A 23,637-nucleotide genomic window follows, 5' to 3' on the forward strand; every position below is an offset into this window, starting at 1 on the left:
GACTGAAGACTCATTTCTAACTCTAGAACAGCCTGATAACAGGCTATACAGATGTCTGTAAAGGCAGGTGCAGGACAGCCAGTGCCACCTTGTGATCTGGATATCTGTTTGCTGTCGCCTGCACTGAGACTTCCAATTCACTTAATACTGGCCAATAGGCTGTCCTCAAAAAGGAAACAACTTGTGGCCATTAGCATCTTGGGCTGGTTTTGAGTGACTAGACTAGAGGCTCTCGCTGCTACTCCATTACCAGTGCCAACCGTTCTACTTATCTCATCTATAAAAACACTGCTTTTCTGGATCTGACTAGCAGTTGTATATAGGGGCTGGTGCCTTGAGTATTTGACTTTCCTTGGTCTACCCCAAAGGTGAGGGTGCCATGGTTTCTGGGTTTCATTTTCAAGTGCCAGTGAGAAGTGGAGACATTTATTTGGCTTTAAATACTCTGGCCAAAATGTGCCCTTCACAGAGAGCTGGGGGCATTCGACCCATCTAAAAATCAGGCCACTTCTTTAAGTGTAAGAGATGATTTAGGTGCCTAACTTTAAATCACCCAAGCTTGAAAATCTTAGCCATTGTCTGCATGAATGAAACATCACTGTGAAAAAGGCTAATGCAATCCTAGGATGCAGCAGGCAAGGTATTTCCAGTAGAGATATAGAAGTGTTATTACCATTGTATAAGATGATACGAGACCACTCATCTGCAATACTGTCCAATTCTGATCTCCCATATTTAAGAAAGATCAATTCAAACTGGAGCCAGGTGCAGAGAAGGGCTACTAGAATGCTCAGAGGAATGAAGAACCTGCCGTATGAGAGGAGACTTAAGGAGCTACCTTGTTTAGCCTAACAAAACAAAGGCTGAGGGGAGATATAATTGCTCTCTATAAATACATCAGTGGGATAAACACCGGGGGGAGGAGTTATTTCAGTTAAGGGCCAACATTGGGACAAGAACAAACGGATATAAATGACCAACAAATTTAGGCTTTACATTAGACAAAAGTTTCTAAGGAGTCAAGCTCTGGAACAGCCTTCTAAGGGGAGTAGTGGGGGCAAAAAACCTAACTTGTTTCAAGACTGAGCTTGAAACATTTATGGAGAAGGTGGTATTATAAGGTTGCCTACAATGGCAGTGGCCCATCTGTGACTGCAATTAGCAAATATCCCCAACGGCAGGAGATGGGACACGGTAGTAACTCAGAGCCCTACCACCTCCTCCAGAGAATTCTTTCCCAGGTGTCTGGCTGGTGGGTCTCAGGATCTAGCTGATCACCATATCCAGGGTGGGGAAGGAATTTTTCCCCAGATTAGAGGGGCAGAGACCCTGGGTGGGAAGTTATCGTCCTCTACAGTGTGGGGCACAGGTCATTTAGGGGTTTGAACTAGAGTGAATGGTGGCTTCTCTGTAACTTGAAGTCTTTAAATTAAGATTTGAGGACTTCAGTAACTCAGCCAGAGGTTACTATTACAGGAGTAGGTTGGTGAGGTTCTGTGGCAGCAGATCTGACTAGATCATGATGGTCCCTTCTGGCCTTAAAGGTTGAGTCTCTGAATCACAAAACAAGTGTCCTTCAGCCCGTCTGGCTATCTGTAATACCTTGCGCCTCACATTCATAATGTTTTTTATCCTCAGGACACCATCACAAGGTAGAGAAGTACTATTGGCTTCATTTTACAGACAGAAACTGAAGCTCAGAGATTAGTGACTTGACCAGTGCCACCCAGGGAGTCTGTGGCAGAGCAGAGAATTGAACCCAGGTCTACTGAATCCTTGGGTGGTACATTATGACTGGATCATTCTTCCTGGTCAGACGTGGCCATTACCACAGATCTGGTATTGAAAGAACAGACTAAAATTGTCTCCCCTTTTGCTGTGTATTATAATAGTTATATTCTCTATTATTTCCTCCTCTGAGCACTTGCCTATTAGACTAAAATGCTGCAAGTATAAATGTCACTTGGTTGCAGCGCTGCTACAAGCAGGATCCTCTAGTATCTCTCAGACCCTAAAAAAGACATTATATACTGTGTTTTGTTTAAGTGCTAAATGCAATTAAAGTATTTTTGAGTCCAGGTCCAGTCTGCTTGGAGCCCATCTCTCTAGTCCAGTATCTGGGAGCTTTAATCATACTCTTCTGCAGCTCCTGCTCGGTAAAATGAGATGTGGTTAGCCTTCCTGGAACCTGCCTGCTAGCCATTTTGTTTTCTAGTGTAGGCTGCCAAGGCTCTGTTAGAGCTAAGCAAAGATGGCCTGAGATGGAGAAAGCAAAGAGCCCATGAGGTGGCACAATCGCTCTATGAAAAGGCAGCTTTTTAAAGGAAAGTGACTTTTTAAAAAAAAAAAAAAAGTTCTGCAGAACTCACTGCACAAACTACTGTTTGTTTCCAGCAGCACCCACATGGTGCTAGGTGCTGCACAAACATGATCCGATCCTGGCTCCCTAAGAGTTTACATGCTAAATTAACCTCTGAAGCTAAATAAAAGAGGCATTCAATAAAGTTACTTCAGTTCACAAGTCTTTGGAACATGTGCTTAAATTTATTGCAATAAACTGCAATCATGAAAATAGCCTGTCACCTCTGGCCTTCCCAAATTCCTGCATAATAACAGAGGTAACTCTCTTCCCAGTGAGCTCTAGCGAACAAAAGAATTAATGTATATTTTTGCAAAGGAAGCTGCAGTGATGTGACCCAGATCTGATAGGAGTTTCCTTTACATCATTCTCAATACTTCAGTTGCCATAACAAAATGGAACTGTCCTTTTTTGTTCAGTGTATGATTTGCTCTCAAGGAAACAAGCTGTTTTTCTGTTTCTCCTATAGATAATCCTCTGATGCATAAACTGCATGGGATAATTTGACAAAAAAAAATACAGGGTTGGTGCCTGTGAGGACACAATACACTTTATACAAAGGCCTCCTCTCAGAAATCTTGGCCATCTTACAAAGAAAATGTCCCCCAGGCTACAAGGGAGGGAATAGGCGCTCTGAAGGGACAGCCAGATCCTGACATCATCCAGTGCAGGCTGAGCTCAGACAGAAATCTCATCAAGTGAGCAACTTTAATGGCAAAGAACAAAATTTGTTTAAAAATATTTTTCTTGATAGTTGGATGAAATAGGCATGAATTATTTTCTAATTCAAACAAATGGGAAACACTAAAGGGAGTAGCTGGACTCTGTTTAATACTTCGCTTTTTATTTTACATGTTCCTGTACTATATGCTGCAAACTCCTAGCAGAGTGCATGAGCCCGTGAGCAAGCAGGAATGACCTAGGAACTCCTCCTCCCCCGGACAGTAAAATGGGATTATTCCTTCACACACAGTAGTCAACTCCAGTGCAATGCTAGGTGACTTTGTCTTAATCAAATCAGGCAGCCATTCCACCTTGCACTTACCATGTAAGTTACAGCTTGGTCTGCAATCACAACCCTATGTGAATTCTAGAGTTTGATCGAACCCCAAATGGCAGCTGCTTTGCACAGTCAGTGCTGCCAAGAAACCCACCTCATCTGGAAGTGTCTGTGTCAGGGAGGGAATGCCCCATCCCAAAGGCCTTGTGTCTACAGCCAGGAAATTGACCTGCAGGACGGTTCTGGAATAACTCGCCTCCTTTAGCTGGACACAGCACTGGGACAATTACTCTGCTTTGCAACCAGAGTAATCATTCTACAATAAAATCACTTTTATTTTAGAATAGAGTCCAACCAGGAATTATTCCCCCACGGAGACAAGGCCAAAGTCTGTGAGCTCCCATCCAAGGTAAAGGACACTAGCAACGAACAAGGGCTTTACTCTTTCTAAACATTTGTATTAGGGAAGTGGGTAGAGGTCAAGGTCCTGTATGCTCCAAAAAGGTGGTAAATGGCAGTCTCTGCCCCCAAAGAGCTCCACTAAAAGCCAGAGCCTACTGGGTGTTATACTTACTGTGCCTTGGCTTCTTGAGTGTTAGCTCTTTGGGAAACATCATAAGATATGCCCAATCAAGGAGCAGTGAATACTGAGGTTGCTGCAGTTTTCAGTAGGTGAGGGTCACACAAATTATTGCAGGTCTGTGGCCTCTATATTTACCATGTTCCTCTTCCCATCTCCTTTAAATACATCCATCTGGGTACCCTACCTGCCTGGGACCTGGATGGGGTCCTCAGTTCAAACGGAGTGAGATCACGAATGGTCAGTTTACATGTCTAATCCTGTTGCCATATCAACAGCTACAAGAAGTAAATGCTATAAAGGAAATGCCAATTGAACAGCAACAACTCAGCAGTGGCCTACATCCTGGAGCGGCTTCCTGGGGAGAGTTATGTTGGGAGTGTCATTCTATGGCCTCTCGTTCTTACTTATAGGAGCCTGGACTCTACCTGGGAATCAGAGACTTTGAAAAAGATTTGGTGGTCATGGTAGATAATCAGCTGAACATGAGTTTACAGCAACACTGTAAAGGGCTAATGCAACCGTTGGATGAGTAGACATGGGGAGTCTCAAGTAGGAGTAGAGAGGTTATTTTGCTTTGGTATTTGGTGCTGCAACTGCTGCCGGAATATTGTGTCCCGTTCTGGTGCCCCCAATTCAAGGATGTTGATTCATTGGAGAGGGTTCAGAGATGAGCCATGAGAATGATTGAGCATCTTTATAAGGCATGTTCTTTAATCTATTTAGCTTCAAAGAGATGAAGGGGTGAGTTGATTACAGTCTATAAGTACCTACCTGGGGAACAACAATTTCATAATTGGCTCTTCAATCTAGCAGAGAAAGGCATAACATGATCTAAGGGCTGGAAGTTGAAACTAGACAAATTCAGACTGGAAATAATGCATACATTTTTAAATGGTGCGTAATTAACTACTAGAACAACTTGCCAAGGGTTGTGATGGATTTTACAGCATTGACATTGTTAAAAAAATCAAGATTGGATGTTTTTCTGAACAATTGGCTCTAGGAATTATTTTGGGGATCTATGGCCTGTGGTATACAGATGCTCAGACTAGATCACAATAGTTCCTTCTGGCCTTGGAAACTATTGAATACTGGGGAAAAAATCCAGCAAACCAGAGTGAAGACAAATGGCTGGCTGGTGGGTTTGGGTCAGAACAGGGACCGTGGTTCTAGGGTGATGCATGCTTTAGGATCAGTTATTAGTTACTCTGCGCTAGAGCTGTGCAGGGCACTTTACCCTGCAGAGAATGACTGAATCCTAGTCCCAAGGCATTTACAATCAATAGGCAGCTGCAGGTTGGGCATTGGGTGTGGGATGGGGGAGGGTGTCTGGGGAAAGACCACAGAGTCACAGCCTAAGCCAGGGGTTTCCAACCTTTTTTCATTTGCAGATGCCCTAACTACTTAGAATGGCGGTGCAGACCCCTTTGGAAATCTCAGACATAGTCTGCGGACTGCTGGGGTTCCGCGGATCACAGGTTGTAAATCACTGGCCTAAGCAGTCAAGGAGGCTGATACAAAGTAGTACACAGGGAACGTTTTACATGCCCAAGACCACCTTCTCTATAAGGCTCCTTGCAAAAGTGAAATTGGAGCAGGGACTTAGAGATGTGCCATGGGGGGTAGAAAAGGGGTAGAGAGTTTCAGTTTTGCCAGTGGTGAGGGGAGGAAGGACCATGAAAAGCATGGGGGCTTATAAGGAAAGAGTATGGAGTGAGATCCCGATGAGTAACTGGGGTAACAGAAGGGGATGAGAGGAGGCAGGAAGGTCGTGGAGGGCCCTGAAGGTGAGAAAGAAAAGCTGGAATCTGATGTGTGAAGTGACAGGGGACTGCGGGAGGGAGGTTAAAGGAGCGGTGAAGGTGGCTGTAGCTGGTGACCAATGCCACAGCAGAGGCTGGTCAGATGGTCAGAGGGGAGTGTCAGTAAGAGGCTGCAGGTCATCTCTCTAGCTTGGTTGAGGCACCATGAGAGGCTTATGGTTAAAAGATCCATAATTTCTATTTATAAATTAGCCACAGCAGTGGCTTCCTGTGCCTTGTGGTTCCAAGTTGGATGTGACTGACATTCAGTGGCTGGGGAAGGCAGGGCCAGAGCCGCATTCATGGAAAATGTGAGGTTATGCTGATGCTAGTGGAAATAATCCACACGTTTGTCTGCAAAGCCATGGAGCTGCCCCTGGTATCTAGACTACAACCATCATCTTAGGTTAGGGCAGGTGCTCAGCTGAACTGAGGTTTCTACCTTGATATCTAATGGTTCAAACTGACATTCCCTAGAGACGTGAAATGGGCGTCTTGGGATGAGAAATAACCTTTTGGCTTCTCTTTCCTGCATTAGATCTGCCACACCCTTGAAAATCTGAGTCTGGGGTAGCTCCTTCGTAATTTTCTTCAATAGCTCTACAATCCCTGGCCTGCTCTCCCCATGTATCCCCACAGGCTGGGATCTCTGGGGCAAGAGTATTCTTTGTACCTGGAGATAATCAATTGCACAATGAATTGCCTTAAAATCAGCTTTGTCCCCCCACAGGCAGGGATCACAAGACTGTCACTGCTTGTTAGCATCTCTTGGAAACCTCTGTCACTAAAATGTTCAAACAATCTGGTCTGCATCTAAACAATCAGTAACAATCCCACAGTATCTGCAAAGTAAAGGATACAACAATAAGTAACCTCTCCCTTTCCACCCCAGAGACCTGGCCATAGAAAGCAGGGCTGTGAGTTGCACACTATCCAAACTGATTATGTCTAATTTTTTGCATACAGAGCGTGAAAAGGATCCTGGTTGAGGCATGGAAAATATGTGGTCACATGAGTCATTCTGTAATGGTTCATAAATCCTGGGAGAATCGCAAAAGCAAAACATCTAACATTGCATCTTCCCTGCCCAGTGGAACGCCACCTCTGGACACGCTCAGCCCAAGGATGTGGGAATATGGCAAAAGCAAAGGAAATAGGATAATTTTCTCCTTGAAATAGAGGAATCTCATCAAACAGCAGCCAGGCTCGGATTTGCAACCTTCACAGAAGAGGCCATTCATAAGCGAACCAGAAAGAAATGAGCCATCAGTCATATTGCCAAACCAAATTCACAGTTCCTACTGCCAGGACTGCGGCTCCTGTGCTTAGGTCCTTGCTGAGACAGGCAAGCAAGAGCGTTGTGGTGGGGCAAGAGCCTCCAACCATCACTGCTGCTCCTAAGACAGTGTCACCTAATGTTGGGCTGTCCTCCTGCTTCACTGTCGTCCGTCTCACGGGAGGGTAAAGCAGTCTGGGCGGGGATTTTGCCATTTGTTTTGCAGCAGTCAGGACATGATCTGCATTTATCTGAAAGATGTGGGATGGGTTGGGGACTCCCCCATAGATGTGGGGTAAGGACTTGGCAGAGCACAGAGGGGGCTTAAAGTATTGAACAGTGAAAGCGCTCAAGGCCTAAGTAGCAGAGGAGGGTCAGAGCTTGGGGAATATCTGGTGGGAAATGACAGGGTCACGTGCCCTGGCAGATCCCCAAAGGGCCCTTATGCTACTGTAAATGGTTGTAAAATGGGTCACCCTCATAGTATTTTTATCATATAGATAGTAACAGCCTTTTGTTCCTCCAGACCATTCATTAGCAGGGAAGAGCTCTTAGGCCTCCCTGCAGGTTTATTGAGTAACGGGCTCTGGAAGCACAGTTCCTTCCTAGGGGAGAGTCACTGACATTCAGCTTTATCTCACCAGCTACAGAGCCATCCTGTGAATCCTTGTCGGACAGACACCATTTCCTCTTTGGTGGGGCTGTGTTCAGCATTCCTGACAATTATCAGCAGAAGCACGACGCCTCCATCAAACTCCGAGATCATGCTGCGGCTGTTTATATTTTACAGCACTTTGGGCTGGAGCTGTCGTACTCAAATGAAAATAGCTCATTGGGTTCACACACAGTTTTTCAATAACTTGCTTCAGTGAACTCAGGAAAGGAGCCAGGGAGACCAATGGCCGGCTAGCTCAGCTGGTTAGAGCGTGGTGCTAATAACACCAAGGTCACGGGTTCAAGCCCTATGCTGGCCACTCTGTGTGCTGGATGGAGAGGGTGGCTTCTACTCTTTGGGGGAGCGATAACTCGGTAGCTTGACCCTTGGCCTGCTAAACCCAGGGTTGTGAGTTCAATCCTTAAGGGAGCCAGTTAGGGATCTGGTGCAAAAATCTGTCTGGTGATTGGTTCCCCTTTGAGCAGGGGGTCGGACTAGATGGCCTCCTGAGGTCCCTTCCAACCCTGATGGTCTATGATTCTATCCCTTCTTTAACCCGGAGCAGGTACAGACCGGACAAACAGCAGGGCCAGCTAACCAGCCTGGGAGCTGGTCTCACGTGGAACATGCTGAAAACTATCAACTGCCCTGAAATGAGACTGCAGCCTCAATAAAACTCCAGGTGGCCACTCAGCCTGGGCTGGTTTGTGAGCAGGGCGAGGCCCTGCCTCTTGGGACAGCCCTCATGCATTTCAAAATGTTACCTGAAGCAGGGCCCTATGTGTGCTGGATGACACTGAGCCACCAGGAAATGTCATGAATCCAGAGGAGACGAGACCCGATGGCTGGTGTGCCATGACTGTAAACTTCTTTCTTCAGGCCTGGGAGAAAAAATGGGAGGTGCAGGCAGCCGCCAGGGGCTGTTGAGATATCGGATCCTGTTTGTATGGGTTTATATTCTGAACTGACTCTGAGGTGGCCATACTTGTCACTTCCAGGAATATTCTGGAGCAGGCCCAAATTAGAGTAATTTGAACCAGGATTTAGCTTTGACAATGAGAGAGGGCCCTGCAGTGCCAAGAGCCATGAGTCTGTCTGTAGCCTTTTGCTGACATCAGAAATGACTCTATGCTCAGACCGCACAGCACAGTGAGACAAACCACTGGACACAGACATGGGCTGTGACCCAAGAACCCCTTAATGCCATCTGGCAAGGCACTTACAGGAATCTCATGAGGCTGGTTGTACATTCTAGTTTACCAAAGAATGTCATGTGAGGTCTCAAATGAAAGGGGGAGGATCACAGTGGTTATTAATTTCATTGTAAAATATATGTACACATACAATGTAAGAAGTGTATATATACTGAAAATATGCATCAAGGTATCAGTCACCAGCCGAAGTATAAAACATATTTCTGTCACACAAGAGATGTTTATGCATCTGTCTCTTTGTCAGGATGTAAGTTAAGCATTGTAAACTAACCCAATGAATGCCTATTTATGTATCAAATCAACAGAGATGTGACGTCAACCGGGAGGCAGCAAAAAACAAGCCAAGTGTAGTTATCCTGTCTGTGTGCAAAGACAATGAACTTTGGGGGGGGGGGAGGATATGTAGAAGGCAAAGAAGAGGCCCTCCTCTCATCCTGCAGGTAGGAGGTAAATAAGGCACGTTTACATTAATAGAAATGGGATCTCAGCCAACCTAGAAGAAAACTTTGGGTGAGATAAAACTTCTTTAGACAAGAGGTTAACCTGTTTCTTAGGTTTAGTCTCTAGAAAGTGTTATGATTTTATTTTAAATGTAACCATTTGTTTCCAATATCCTTAGTCTCTATAGCCTGAATCTCTAGACTTTGATAATAAACATTCTTGTTTTCACAGTAAATATAGCTCCATGCTGCAATGTTAACCAAAGTGCTGGTACAGAGCTGAGTTTTACAAGTTCCTTTAGAAACAGCAGAACTGGTATCTCTGTAGTGTTCAGTGGATGAGGGGCTAGACAAAAGGTAGACCTATTGTTAACCTGCAAGGCAAAGTAAGGGCTGGCATAGCCCAGGGGAGTGTGTGCTTGAGTGGCTAAGAGACAAGTGGTGTTAAGGAACTGACACCCAGCTAAGCACAAGCTGGTGGCAGGGGGTAACAAGGTGACTCTCAGTCTTGGGAACCCAAGAACCGTCACATGGCCTGACCCAGATGGAGTGTTTTGGCAGCTCTCAATATCCTTTGTTCTTTTTTCTGCAGGAAAAGTCAGTGGAGTCCCAGCCTAGTGTTTCCGTGAGTTAAGGGCCGGGAACAGGAAATTAATAGTCAGGGCTATTAATACTGCCTTCCCCAGGCAGCTCTGAACAGAGCAGCACCTCACAGGCTCCCTTCACAGCATGGAGATCTCCTGGTGTGAATTTCTATCATACAGGCTTGTACTGTGGTGTAGCCTCTGGGGACTCTGTTTGGCAAGTCCGGACTATGATGGTGAGTGAGTGGGCATCTCGGGGTGAAAATCTTACTGCTCATTAAGGGGACTCCCTTTGCTCCCTGGCATCTTTCTGTGGCTCCCAAGCAAGCACTTTCTGTGAAGGCAAAGGACAAAAGCAGCAGTGATGGGCAAACGTGCTAATCTAATGAAGGAGAAGACACTGAAGGTGTTTGTTGAGGGAGGGAAAAGTGGGGAGGAATTAATAGTCAGAGGGGGAACAAAAGAGAAACTGGAGAAACCCAAAAGTCAGTTGTGGAGCTTGAGCCTTGTCTGAGGAGCAGCTCCTGCCCCTTGTTCTTGTTCTGACCCCCCTGTTTAATGTGGAGCAGTACTGCTCGTGCTATAGGTTCAGGAATAGCTCTGTAGAGGCCACGCGCTGTATGGACATCAGCCTCGGTGCAAGGAGCTCACAACCTAGTATTGGACCCCAGCCAAAGCTGTTCAGTGGCACAGAGTACCATCAGCTGCCACTAGGAACTGATTTGATTTCACAGAGGTGAGGTCAGGATTCTAAGCACAAATCAAAGATCAACAACTGGGAGAGACACATCTCTGCCTTTGCCAAAGAGCCCGATATGGACTGCTGGAATTTGCCATCCATGGAGTTACTTCTGGCTGACTCAATCTGTGTCACCTGTATCCCCTGAGTGGCAGATCCCAGTGCTCTGTGGTGCTCAATCCCCAGGTAACCAATAGCTACACACGAGCGGCAGTGCAGAAGTATCACGAGCTGTGAGAAACAGCATGACTCCAAGGAATTGTGTGGGTCCTTGGACTTGTGACAATGGCTGATCAAAGTAACTGGGCTCTGGAGAGAAGGAACAGGAGCTGCTGGAAGGAACTAGAACTTTCTCAGAATGAGATACATTTATCTGCTTTTTGAGGTTGTCCTTTGCACTTTTGCTTCTGCTGTTTAGTTAATTTGTGCACCAATTACATTTTCTGCTTATGGTAGGTCACATGACAGCCAGAGACCTTAAATTCTTCTAATTGGAACTCATTATTGGAACTCTTCTAATTGGAACTAAACTCCCTCCCCACAACCCCAGAACTCACCTTAGCCATTAGCATGGTTGTCCTGCTGTGAAGTAGCTGGGCAAACTTCAGCAGAACCTCCTCTCAGCCTTAGACCGTCATGTTCAGCCCTGAAATAGGGAGACTTGCTAGTTGGGGTTTGTTTTGTTTTACTAAGGGGTTCTAGCTAATTACAGAACCAGCCAATGGAGTATTTGCAATGAATAATATCCATGCTGCTTCCCAGCCCCCGCACTCTGTGGTGGGCACACTGTCTTGTTAGAATGCAAACCCCTGGGGGTATTGGGGCAGGAACCTTGTCACCAGCCCTGCCTGCAAAGTGCAAGCATGCTGGGCCCTGCATGAACAGTAACAGACTACGTTTGCACCACTAGATTACTCCCAGAACAGCACCAACGAGCAAGTGATTACATCGGCAAACACACTGTGTCCCCGGGCCATCCCAGGAAAGACGGTGACTCGTGGCAACGTCACCTACCTGTCCATCCATGAGGATTCCCGCTCTCAGCTGAGCAGTGCAGTCACAGTGTGGCTCATCCCCTGCCTCTACACTGCTGTCTTCCTGGTGGGGCTGCCAGCCAATGGGCTAGCCCTTTGGGTTCTAGCAACTCGGATCGAGAAGCTGACCTCTACCATCTTCCTGATGAACCTGGCTGCAGCTGACCTGCTCCTGGTGCTGGTGCTACCTTTTAAGATCTCCTATTACTTCCTGGGGAACCATTGGCCCTTTGGGGAGGGCCTGTGCCGGCTCACCACTGCCTTCTTCTATGGGAACATGTACTGTTCCGTGCTACTGCTCATGTGCATCAGTGTTGACCGGTACCTGGCTGCAGTGCACCCTTTCTTCTCACGCTCCTTCCGCAGCCCAGGCTTTGCTGCCTGCACCTGCCTCAGTGTCTGGCTCATCACTGCCATCTTCACCTTGCCCTTGACCCTCTTGCAGCAGTCCTACCCCCTGGATAAGGCAAACATCACTCTGTGTCATGATGTTCTCCCCAGGCATGAGGAGGCTGAGTACTACTACTACTACTTTGTGTGCTTGATCGTCTGCGGCTTCCTTGTCCCCTTAGTGGTGATGCTGTTTAGCCACTGCTCGGTGCTGTGGATCCTGCTGGGCAGTGGAGAGAGGTACGCATATGCCATGAAGCTCACTGTCCTCGTGCTGCTCACAGTCGTGGTGTTCTACACACCCAGCAACATCCTTCTCCTTGTCCACTATTCCAGCAACTGCTTCAAGCTCTATGGGGACTTGTACATCAGCTACATGGTGAGCCTGGCCCTCAGCAGCTTCAACAGCTGTGTTGACCCCTTCGTCTACTACTACGTCTCTGAGGACTTCAGAGACAAGGTGAGGCAGAGAATTTTCAGCCGCAGCAAGCGAACCATCACATCGCTGAAAACCTCTAAAGAGACTCTCCCTCAGAAGAGCTCCCACTCACAGTCCCTGGTGTGAGGAGCTGGCACCCCTCACTCCCATCGCATCTGCTTGCTCCAGAGCTGAGGTTCGGACACGGATTAGAGCTCTGAGGTATAGTCTAGGTAGGAAGCTAATGCAGGCAGGGAGGTGAAGGAGACAGATTCTTAAGACTGAATTCATCAGGTCCTTACGAAGTCCTAAGAGGCTTGGAGCCCAAATTGAGATGGTGACCACTGTATGCATACTAACCTGTAACAGGGACAGCAGATATGACTTCCCATACGGCTGCTCTGCCCCCTTACTATGCTCACTGGGTGCTATAGGCAGGCTGCATAGTCGACTCTATATATAATAGCAGAGATTGCTGGGGGAAGGAACCTAGAGCATTTGAGGGAAAAGTGGAAGCTTGGGAATGCATTTGCCCAGTATTAAAACCTGCCCGAGCAAACTGACCGGGGGGGGGAGGCCGGGCAACTTAAAGCCACTCACACACTAGTCTCAGCCTCTAAGCCCACACATCTTGTGCACGGAACCATTTGGCTGGCGTGTCAGGTAGTTGCTCTGCACACAGCATGTGTCCATACGCAGGCAAAGTTAGAATCTTCTTACCTGACTTGGTAAACCCTCATTCATGGAAATGCCAGAGTCTCCTGTTCCTAGCAAGGTCAACTTTATCCCTATTTCAGCAAAAATAAGTACGTTTAGGGGAAGTAGAGAGTTTTGCCAGAATTAAGAGTTTATAGAGTAAGAGAGAAAGTGGGAGTCAGGACTCCTGGATTCTATTCCATCCTCTCTCTCTTCCACTGATATGCTCTGTGCCCTCAAATAAGTAATTTACTCTCCTTGCACCTCAGTATCCCTAGCTGTAAAATGGAGAGGATACTAAGGCTAAATTCATTAATGTTTGTAAAACGCAGTGAAATCCTCACATGAGATGCATTGTTTGATGCTAATTATTCTATGTGAATGAGGTGAACTGTCAGCTTCTCTAATAAGGTGCTTCTCACTTTGCAAATCCTCAGCCCACTGCTGGTAAGAAATGTACAAACAATATCCACCCATTCCCTTTACGCAAAATGCTCTGCTGTTCAGCATTTATTTCTTTGAAGCGAACTGCCTCTCTTTAGTATGTTATGAAGGGAGCCCAGCTTGTGCCCAGGAAAAAGGATTTTCATGTCTTTTCAAGACAGGATATTAATGAAGTATTGAAAACTCCTACACTGGAATCCCACACTTCTTTTGTGTAACCTCTGTTGAGACCCAACCTCCCCACCACACCCACTAAAATAGCTGACCATGCCTGCAGCTGGATTCAGGAATGTGTTGCAAATGTGACAAGTTACAGCCACTGTATCCTCAAAACAAAATTGAAGGCACCTCCTGGCAAACAATGAAGCAGAAATGGATGGGACACCAGAAACTGCTTAGAACCGTTGAATACTTTGATTCTGCTGATACGTGTATTACTGTTGCCCTCTCCGCGCTGTGCAACAGTATACCTGGTAGCTTAGAGAAAGCTTAGAGCCACAGCCCTGCAGTATGCTCCCCCTGTAGTATTACGAGGCAGATATTAGTAGAGAGGAGAGGAAGACAGAATTGTTTTAGAAATCAGTTTTTAATAAAATATTCATCAGTGTCTAAAACAACCCCTTTTCTGGACTCATACTAACATTTGTGCGAAGAAAACAAAAATGATCACAAAGCTGGGTTTTGTGGGGTTTTTTAAATATTCTTGGTGAAAAACTAGAGCCTATTTCCTATAGGTGCAATACTCTGAATGCTGAGAAAATACCAGCTGCTGAACGCAGGAGAGATATGATGGAGTTAGGCCAAGAACCAGGGCTATCGTCACTCCACCAGAAATAGCACACATGAGAAAACAAAAACTGAGCAGAAGGGTTTTTTTTAACATTAAATTGACAGAGATGTATTTCTAAATTGACAATCTACTCACAATAATGAAACCCAAATTATTGTGCATTGAAGAATCAATGTCAGCAAAGCAAGTGCTGTTGTTTTCAACTCAATTTTTAAGTTGGTTGAATCTTTTTCTATTTGTTGTCTATTGAGGCTGATCAAGAAGGGGGAAAGGAGGAATGTGTGGACAAGAAAGAACAAAAGAACTTTTGCTTTAAAATAAATACCATGGTAATGATTGCTCCTGATAATATTCATGTACAGTTACAGATATAAATACTAATTTCATTGGAGGGATTACAAGCAAAATCATCGATAACTAGAGAGAGCTATCAAGTCTAATTAGCAAAGTACCTTGGTATAAACAGGCGCTTCTGTATCTCACAGACTCACTGGAGTTTCTCTCCCCTTCATGTTGAATCATTGTCAGAGGAAAGGAGAAGACTGTCTCTAAGCATGCGAGAGAAATGGTTCCAAACTGGCAAAAATCCCAAAGCCCAAAGGAAACACCACTGCTTGTCTGCCCTCTTTCATTCTCAGCCACCACACCCTGTTTTTTTTTCTGGGCTAAAAATCTCTCTCTTCTCCCCCAAATAGCATTGAGGAGTTGATCCTGACAATGCAGATGGGGTGGACCCTCAGTGCTCTGTCCTCTTAGCCCTCTCAGAGACAGGTGTGTGACTGAGAAGCCACAGCGTCGACACTGGGTATAAGCCTGTGAATGACCTAGAGTGTGAAGCCCCCACCCTGGGCCCAGTGGCTTACAGGGGACATATTCCCAGATGGAACATGTACTGAAACCAGCTCTTTGATGAGGGAGGGAAAGACAAGAATTTAATTTGCCTTGATAAGAGAATTATGATAATAGAAAATGGGGACAGTGAGTCTGGGAAAGAGAGAATGCAAGTGTGCACAATAGTTGGGTCTTCAACTGGGGCAAACATGGACTCCAACGCATAAAATTACTCCCAGCAGAACCTACCTGTAGGTATAAGGCCTTCCTGCCTTATCATTGCTGGGGGAGTGGGGGAGGAAGGGGAGAAGTAGCAGCTGCTTGTCTGTATTTGTATGTTTCTTTCCTTGGTTCCTTAAATAAGCAGTCTGTTTAACTGCAGCAAGAAGTTGGCTGTGGGGGAGACAGACTACAGCGTTGCCAGCATGTCCTTAGGAACAAAGGAAGTTCTACCCTTGGGGTGGAAAAGCAAATGGATGGCAGGTGCCAAGGACACAAGAAGTGTTCTGGCCAGGAGACGATGCATAGGGTCTCTACTAACCTAGAAGAGCTCTCTAGCCTTAAGGGTACCAGGGAATGGTGAACCCTAGCACAGTAATTGGAATACAGGAAGCAGCATTGGCTTGTAGTTACAGCAGGGAATTTGCAAGCAAGAGACCTGAATTTTAATCCCAGCTCTGCCACAGACTTTCAGGGAGTCCCAACCCCTTTGTGCTTGTTCCTCCAGTGATAAAACTGAGATAATGTTCACTTTCCTGCCGGATGAGGGTCAGGGTACTGGCCACACCCAGAGCCCCTCTAGTGATGGGCAAAGTAGTAATGGGCAGTGGGTAAGGGCAGTGCCAGCAGACCCCACCCTCCTGCTGTGGGTAATAGCGGAGAGGCTTTTTTGAATACTAAACTGCTACTTTACAGTTAACAGAGAGCCAGGGAAGTGATGGGAGCTGGCTCTGTACTTGGCCAAAGCTTGGGGGAATTCATCCATCGCTACCCTCTTGTGTGCTGGGGTCACACCAGCTCTGCCTGCCCAAAGAAGGTGCCCAGCAGGGGCAGCACATCATGTGGGTGGGATTAATCAGCATATAATTATAATTAATCAACTAAAACAAAAAAAAAACCATAGAACACTGTTAATCTTATGAGACAATGACACCAACAAGTCAGGAAGCAAGGGGAGAGAGAGGGAAGCTGGGGACCTTGGAGCCAGGCATGAGGATCAGAGCTCCCAGCTACAGGAGGCCAAGGAGCCTGGCCCCAGTCACATGGAGTCTTGCCCAAGCACAAGGACTGGAGGGCCAAGAAGCTGAATCACAGCCATGTTATTAAGGTGACAGTTCATGTCTCACTCTTCAAGCCTTCAGGCCTTACTGAGTGCTGAGGCTGGTGCCAGCAAACAGCAGTGAAGTCCTGATGTTTTTAAAAGAAAAAAATGCCTCTCACTGTAGCTTGCACTAGGCCTGTTATTTACCCAGGGAATAAATATTGACTTATGCTGCCATGTGTACACAATAGTCAGTGCTTGCCAGGACAATTGCTTGCTGAAGGCAGTGCCAGCACAGAGATGGAATTTAGTTTGAAGGCATTTGTTTACCTGCTAGGCAGGAATAGAGCAGCTGGCGCTTCCGCTGTGCTGTGGGGCAGACTTAGGATGTGGTCCATTCACACACATTAAAAAGACACAGCAAAATCTCTACCGAGAAGCAGGACATGCACACAGGCAGGCCACATTAGGATCCTGAGAGAAGAGTTCAGATCAGCAGGGGAAGGAGTGATTTGAAACTAGCCAGCAGAGATAATCTGGAATTTATGGGCATTTCAGGAACTGAGCTGTGAGCTCAGGTTTTCCACCATGTCACATATATTTGGGAAGGCTGAAGCAACTACTCAACCCCAGCCTAAAAGACTGACACTGGAAACTTAGGAGCCACCACAGCTAAGGAATCTTTCTCTTGCTCAGCAGTCTGTCTGGAACCAGTACTTGAAAAATGGAACTCATGGGGAAATTGGCCAGAATAGCTTTTATGGAATAGCTCCCTGCATGGACACTATTCCAAAATAAAATCACTTTATTCTGGAATAATCAGTGCACTCACAAAGTGCCCAAATTATTCTGGAACAGAGTGTTCACAAAGGGAGCTATTTCACAGTAGCCATTCTGGCCAATTTCCCTCTGTACACAAGCCCTAAAAGTGAACTGAATTGGGCTTCTTCTTGTTTCCTTTCATGAACAAACACTCTCCATGTGGATTGACACCCCACTTTGTGCCGCGGGGAGGATGGAAGCAGGGAGAGGAAACACTAAGACTATTCTGCAACAGGTAGATGTACAAAACTCCTCCAAAGCAGGAAGAGAGACCCAAAATGTCTCTGCTCCTGCACTTGGGAAACAGACCGCTTTTGCTCTTCATTTCACTGCAAAATGCATTGCTTAGACCCCAGCTGTCATTGCTTAGGGCAGTTGATAAGACAGGAGCCAAAACTCTGTGACAAAGAGGAGGGGTTTGCACCTGCCCAGCAGCCCAAGGGCCATACAGACTGTGCACAGAAATCTACATCAAGAACACCCATTGCACTGGGATGCTGGTGGAAGAAGAGTAGAAATGGCTGGTGAAATCAGGCAAGCACTGAGAACACCATGGCCACAGGTCCCTTTTATTTTCATGCTGAAGTTATGAGGAGAGAGTAACCAGAGGGCAAAGGCTAGGAAGCTGCAGGCTGCATTTGGCAGTACTTATTCCAGCATGAATGGAGTTCAGCCACTTGACCCTAATCACCTCTATTGTGGGCATTCTTCCCAGGCAGAGTCTGCAGCCATGTCCTGGACTGTTAGGCTTTTAACTCCTGTGGAGTTCACAGATGATTTCACTTCTTTTGGAGAATGCACCCCCTGTCAAGTCTGATGAACAATGAACTTTCCTTTCTGCAGGGCAACATGCTGCTGGTGCAGTGGGCGGTAGGGGGGTGGTGGGCTGGGGGTGTTAAACCTTTGCTGTGGCATACTGAGCTAAAATACACTGCTCTTATTATTTTTAAAGAAAACTCCTCAGCCATCTCTCCTCAAACAGCAACTCAGCTGAGCACAGAGGTCTGGACTCAGTGTAGCTCGGAAATGGTGTTGCAGGATCCTTGTAACATACTTTGAAGTGGTCTAAGGGTTTGAATTCCAGCCCGTTCTCCTTGCCTACACTGGGGCAGCACATTGGTCTCCCATCCTTGAAATAACTCCTAAGAGGATGCACAAAAGGCAGGAAAATTGATAGAAAAATAATGCTGAGCACCCCGTTGGAGCTCCTGCCCCCCATGAGGAGGCAAAGCCTACAATTCTGAGGGTATCAGGAAGTAGTCGTCATTTGGTTTCTGTTCTGCAGCAGGTCATCTGTAGGAACAAACTCGTACAGGAGTTGATTCTGAGCCTCTTCTTTTTATTTTAAATTATTTATTTCTGTTGAAGAGAGAATATAATGAAGAGAAGTCATTTCCAACTCATGTCTCTCTGCAGCAGAGGTGGGGCCAGGCAGGGACAAGCTTAAAAAGTCCTTTTGAATTTACAATTTATGTTAGGAACTGACAGTTCCAGGCATGCAGGTCCCAGCTGCCATCCCAATACTAGCCTGACCTGCAGCTGGTCCTCGGCCAAGGCAATTAGCAGAGTGATTATCAGTATGCCCCTTCTGTATTATTTACACTCACTCTAGACCCAGTGTCATGTTATACGATATCAGAACTTGATTAAAAAAAAAACAGAACCTCCCCCTCACATCTCTCTCTCACCATTCTACTGTAGTCACCACTTCCTGAATCTTGTCCACTTCTCTCAGCGTGCTGCTTGCTGTTGTCAGCTCTGCTGCAACCTCAAAGATGTCAGCTTCAGAAGCATAAGGGTCGTACTCATAAGAGTAGTAGGACAGGTCTGACTGGAGCGCAGGGCCTTCCTCTGGTTGGAAGGAAAGAAGAAGAGCCTCAGACTGACACTCTTGCAGGATATGCCTTAGCCAAAGGGAGCCTGCCACAGACAGCTCTTCTGCTTCTCAGCAGGATATGATGGATACTGGGGGGAGTGGGGTAAGACACGAGAGGAGGCATGTTGGTCAGTCAGGGGAGCCGAACACCTCATCTCTCTCACCAGCAGAGGGGTAAAGTGTATGCTGACAGCCCTGCACACATCTGGGCCTATGTTACGGCACACAGGCCATTAAATGGTTCAATCCCAGACTACAAACAGCAGAGCTGCACTGCATTAGGATTTTCTATATTTCCTCCTTTGAGATTTGGATATTGGGGAAAATAAGAAAGAAACCTTGGAAAAAGAGCTTTTTAATTTAAAAAAAACACTAAGGCTATTTGTGTTTATTGTTGGCTGTGTGTAGGCTGGGGTGTGGTGAGGATGAGATGGCATACACACATTGTGTGTGGGGTGCTCATTCTGTGAGGGCAGGCGGATCCTGCAGAAAGAAGCAGGTGTTTGTTTAAAGAAGTTCATTTCAAGTTACTTAATTACAAATTTTTTTTAAAGTTGAAAGTTCCTGTTTCAGGTACATCTCTGCTCCCTGTAGTTCCCAGGCCTCCGGACTGAAGATACCGCTCCATCATAGGGAAAAGGGGAGGAGAAAGACGCAATCCCCACACAATTCAATAATGGGATTTGACCCAGCACCTTCCCACATGTATGGGGCGGCAGCAGAAGCTTCAATGGCTGAATCAGGGAGTTTTATCTTCTGAAAACTATTATAAATTAAGTAGAGATATGGCCTGATCTATTGGTTAGGACCAAGGAATGGGACTCAGGGTCCCATGGCTCTGTAGCCAGCTCTCCTACTGACTATCCGTGCAATTCTGAGCAAGTCACTTCCCCTCTCTGTGCCTCAGTTTCTGCACTGGTAAAATGTGGAGAAGAATACTGACCCAGCTGTGTAAGATTATCAGATGAAAGTTACAGTTTTAAGTATCATTACTAATAAAAACAAGTACTAAGACATCTTATAGTCAGTGTTAGAGCAATACACTTTGTCCAAGTTCCAAGGGAGATTGGCTGACAAGCAATCCAGATCCATAAACCAATCAGATCACAGATTTTGGATTGATCATAGCAGGTAGTGCTGCTGGAGCCCCTACCTCCCTCAGGACCGTCCCACTGACCTAGTAACGAGCTGGAGTGGGGCATGTGTAGCTGGGGCAAGACTCTCCATTTCAGCTGACTGACAAGCTACATAAGAGCTACCAAAGGATAAGAAAGGGATGGAGCCTTCAGGAATAGGATTGGGATGTTCCCTCTACCCTATCCTAGATATCAGACTCTCGTTTGGGAAAGGTCACTCACTCGGCACGTTTCCCTTACAGAGCAGGCTATCATTATCTAATTTGGGTGACCTGCAAGGTGTCCAGAGGGTAAGAGCACTGCTGAGGCAGACAGCTGAAAACACCCCAGGATATAACCTGTCCTTATTTTCAGAGCTGCTCCTTTCTGCTGCAGTCTGGACCGAGTTGCTTAGCCTCCCTATTGGCTTCACTCATGTGACTACTTCAATCCAAGCCCAAGCAAACTGCTCACTTTATTCCACTTGCTGCAGGGAGGGAAAGTCCCAACATAATATTTTGTTTTATTTAACAGGAACCCTCTCCAAGGCCTTTGAAAAATGTTTGTACTCCAGAAATAACAATCCTGAAGGCCTTTTCCTACCACCTTCCCCACCCTCCCAGCAGCATGCTCAGCCCAAAGGCAAGGGACCACTTCCCTGAAAGGAGAATCAGTCTCCATGCTCACTCTTTCTTGGCCTCCTCCATAGGAGGACCTGCCAGATCATGAGATCGTTCTATGAATAGATGAGTACTGTCCACCAGAGATGGAATTAAGATCACAGTACTCACTCCTCCTAGGAATGCAACATTCAATTCAAAGCAAAAATGAAAGGCCAATGTTTCCTGTTACACACAAACTGCTCCCCCATCTCCAAATGTTTGTGCCTCAGCCAATGTTTGCTGCACACTGATGGGATGAAAGTAAAAAATGGCTCCTGGCCAACCCAATCAATCCTAACCAGTTAGTGCTCCTGCAAAGAATGTTCCAGCCAGCTGGTGTCATGGTGTGGCTCCATGGGGAGTAGAGTTCATTCCTGAACTCTGGGGCTGGCTGGGAGGCAGTGTCTTCAGCACCTGGGGCTGGGAGGTTTTATCGCGGCATCAGTGGGCTTTGGAAGCAGCCCCAGACAGCCCAGCTCCAGCAGAAGGAGGGTCAGAGCCGCAGAGGCAGGGTATCCCTGGGACTCACAGGACTACCCTTGTTACTTACTTTGCATCAATGTGACAAGCAACGTAGAAAAGCCAGTCAGCCAGAAATGGATGCTAGGTACTTACAGCCAGGTTTGCAACAAGGACCCTGCCCCAAAGAGATTACATTTTAAATAAAAGAGTATATGGCAGGGAGCTGAGGGACAGGACACACTAACGGAGCATGGAAGGTTAGGGGGGTCTTGTTGGATCCATGCTGTTCATTTAGATTTTCTTCCTATTATCCAATTTGTCAGCAGTTCCCTGAGGGAAGTAAGGTGATTCAAGTGTGAATGCCGTTCCCTAATGCCTACCCTAGACAATTCCTGCAATTCTCTCCAACATAAGAGAAAATATCTGTGAGGCAGAGATAATCCATCTATTCATACGTGCCAGTCTGCAAAGACATTTCTTTTCTAAAACATAGCAGAATAACAACCCCAGTCCTATCACATCACTAGCATCAGCTCCATGGCTTGGGACAGTTACTACACAAGACAGGATGATGCACAGGAACTCATTCTCTGGCTTCTCAAGACCACACATTTGCTGGGGTAGTGCAGCTGATGGGTTTATTGAGGGGATGATCCTACTCATGTAAGCAGCTGTTACCCACACCAGGAATTCCACTGATGTGAATGGGACTGTACGCCTGTGAGTAACTTTGCCACAGTGAGACCAAGTACATTTCCAAGTTCCCCAGCAAATGAGCTGACAGGGAATTGGGTCACACTGTTTCTATCGCTGGGGTAACACAGCCAAACGCTAACAGTGAAATTATCACTCAGGATCAAATGGAGCCTGCACAAGTGATACAGCAAATGCACAAGGACTGCAGACAATATAAACACCACAAAGCTCTGCAATAAAATGGCACTTCCTGGTGATTAAGTCTGGACTGAGTCCATTCTTCCCTACCCACCTGAAACTTGATTTGGCTCCTGGAGTTTTAAATCCCTTTAGGAAATCACAGATTTAGACACGGATCATCTGAACTTGCACTAGAGCCCCACAGCACCTGAGCCGACTTAAACCAATCACATGCTTCATCACTAACAAACCAATGAGCCCAAATGGGACGTGGGGGGGTAAGGAGGGATTCATTCACTTGTTGAACTTTGAGTCATTTAATGCGTGGTTGGTTGGTTGAGGATGAGCCCAGAGGATTATTTAGAGTCACATGCTATTTGCTTTTCCTGAAGCAGGATTTAGCTTGTTTTATTTTAAAACATTCACTCTGCCATGACAGCTCAATGCAGAGAAGCATCTGCTTTCCAGGAGCTTCCTGCTTCTTACTGGAATGACCGAGGCACCTGGAGATCCTGTGACACCGTCAGACACAATTGTTTGTGTTTTTAATGTACCTGTGCCTATGGTGAGCAGAGGGGTGCACATTTTAGACATTCAAATAAATAAGACACCTGGCATAACCGAGACCAGGTCATCTGTGAATTCCACCTCTTTTGCCTTAGTCTATAGACCATATGGCCAGCAGTACCTTTGTCAATAGTATAGTGACGCAGCAATGCCACTATACTTAAGGTTGTGTCATAACTTTTGTTTAAAGGTCAACCTTTCTAAGACCTCTAAAATCAACATGCTTAGTCAGATCCTTTTAGAATTGGTTTGTCTCAGGAGGGTGCAGAGTATGACTAGTGACCCAAACTAAGAGTCATTAGATCTAGGAGTTGCGGAGATATAAGTACCCAAAATATAGCCGTTTAACAAAAAAGTTTCTAGTTGGATTTTTTTGTGGAGAGTTAGAACACAGCCAGCACTAGGCATAAGCAAACTAAGCAATTTCTTAGGGCCCCAAGCAGCTCAAGGGGGCCTCCTATTCGCTTTTTATTATGTGTTGTGGTGAGGGGTCCCAAAAATATTCCTGCTTAGGACCCCAATGAGCTAGCACGGCCTCTGACTAGAGGCCAAACTATTGCTGTGATGTGGATCAAAATCCATCAGGTTTTACCCAAGGTAAAGCAAGGCACTCACTAGAACTCTGGGGGCAGGGCCGGCACCAGCTTGCCAAGCAGGTGCTTGGGGCGGCCACTCCGGAGAGGGGCGGCACGTCCAGCTATTCAGCGGCAATTCGGCGGACGGTCCCTCACTCCCAGCTGG

At 46.3% G+C, this 23,637-nt stretch overlaps 2 protein-coding genes and 1 non-coding gene across 3 annotated transcripts in view; 2 read left to right on the forward strand and 1 right to left on the reverse strand.

Moving 5' to 3' along the window:
* The first annotated feature begins 7,920 nt into the window (after positions 1 to 7,920).
* On the forward strand, positions 7,921 to 7,994 carry TRNAI-AAU. The gene has a single exon. It is a non-coding gene; the product is annotated as a tRNA-Ile (tRNA).
* A 1,842-nt stretch (positions 7,995 to 9,836) lies between these two features.
* On the forward strand, positions 9,837 to 13,328 carry F2RL3 (F2R like thrombin or trypsin receptor 3). The gene is made up of 2 exons (XM_024194257.2): positions 9,837 to 10,149; positions 11,563 to 13,328. The coding sequence occupies exons 1-2, from the start codon at positions 10,059 to 10,061 to the stop codon at positions 12,639 to 12,641; spliced, it is 1,170 nt and encodes a 389-aa protein (XP_024050025.1). The 5' UTR covers positions 9,837 to 10,058; the 3' UTR covers positions 12,642 to 13,328.
* A 3,035-nt stretch (positions 13,329 to 16,363) lies between these two features.
* CPAMD8 (C3 and PZP like alpha-2-macroglobulin domain containing 8) overlaps positions 16,364 to 23,637 on the reverse strand; it is a 93,086-nt gene continuing 85,812 nt past the window's right edge. Inside the window, exons 42-43 of the mRNA XM_024194256.3 lie at positions 19,027 to 19,189; positions 16,364 to 18,697 (exon numbers count right to left, since the gene is read on the reverse strand). Coding sequence (XP_024050024.1) covers position 18,697; positions 19,027 to 19,189 — 164 coding nt within the window. The 3' untranslated portion in view covers positions 16,364 to 18,696. The remainder of the gene's footprint in view (positions 18,698 to 19,026; positions 19,190 to 23,637) is intronic.

The sequence above is a fragment of the Terrapene carolina genome, unplaced genomic scaffold (genome assembly GCF_002925995.2).
Source record: "Terrapene carolina triunguis isolate 2854851 unplaced genomic scaffold, T_m_triunguis-2.0 Scaffold194, whole genome shotgun sequence".
Taxonomy (NCBI): Eukaryota; Metazoa; Chordata; order Testudines; family Emydidae; genus Terrapene; species Terrapene triunguis.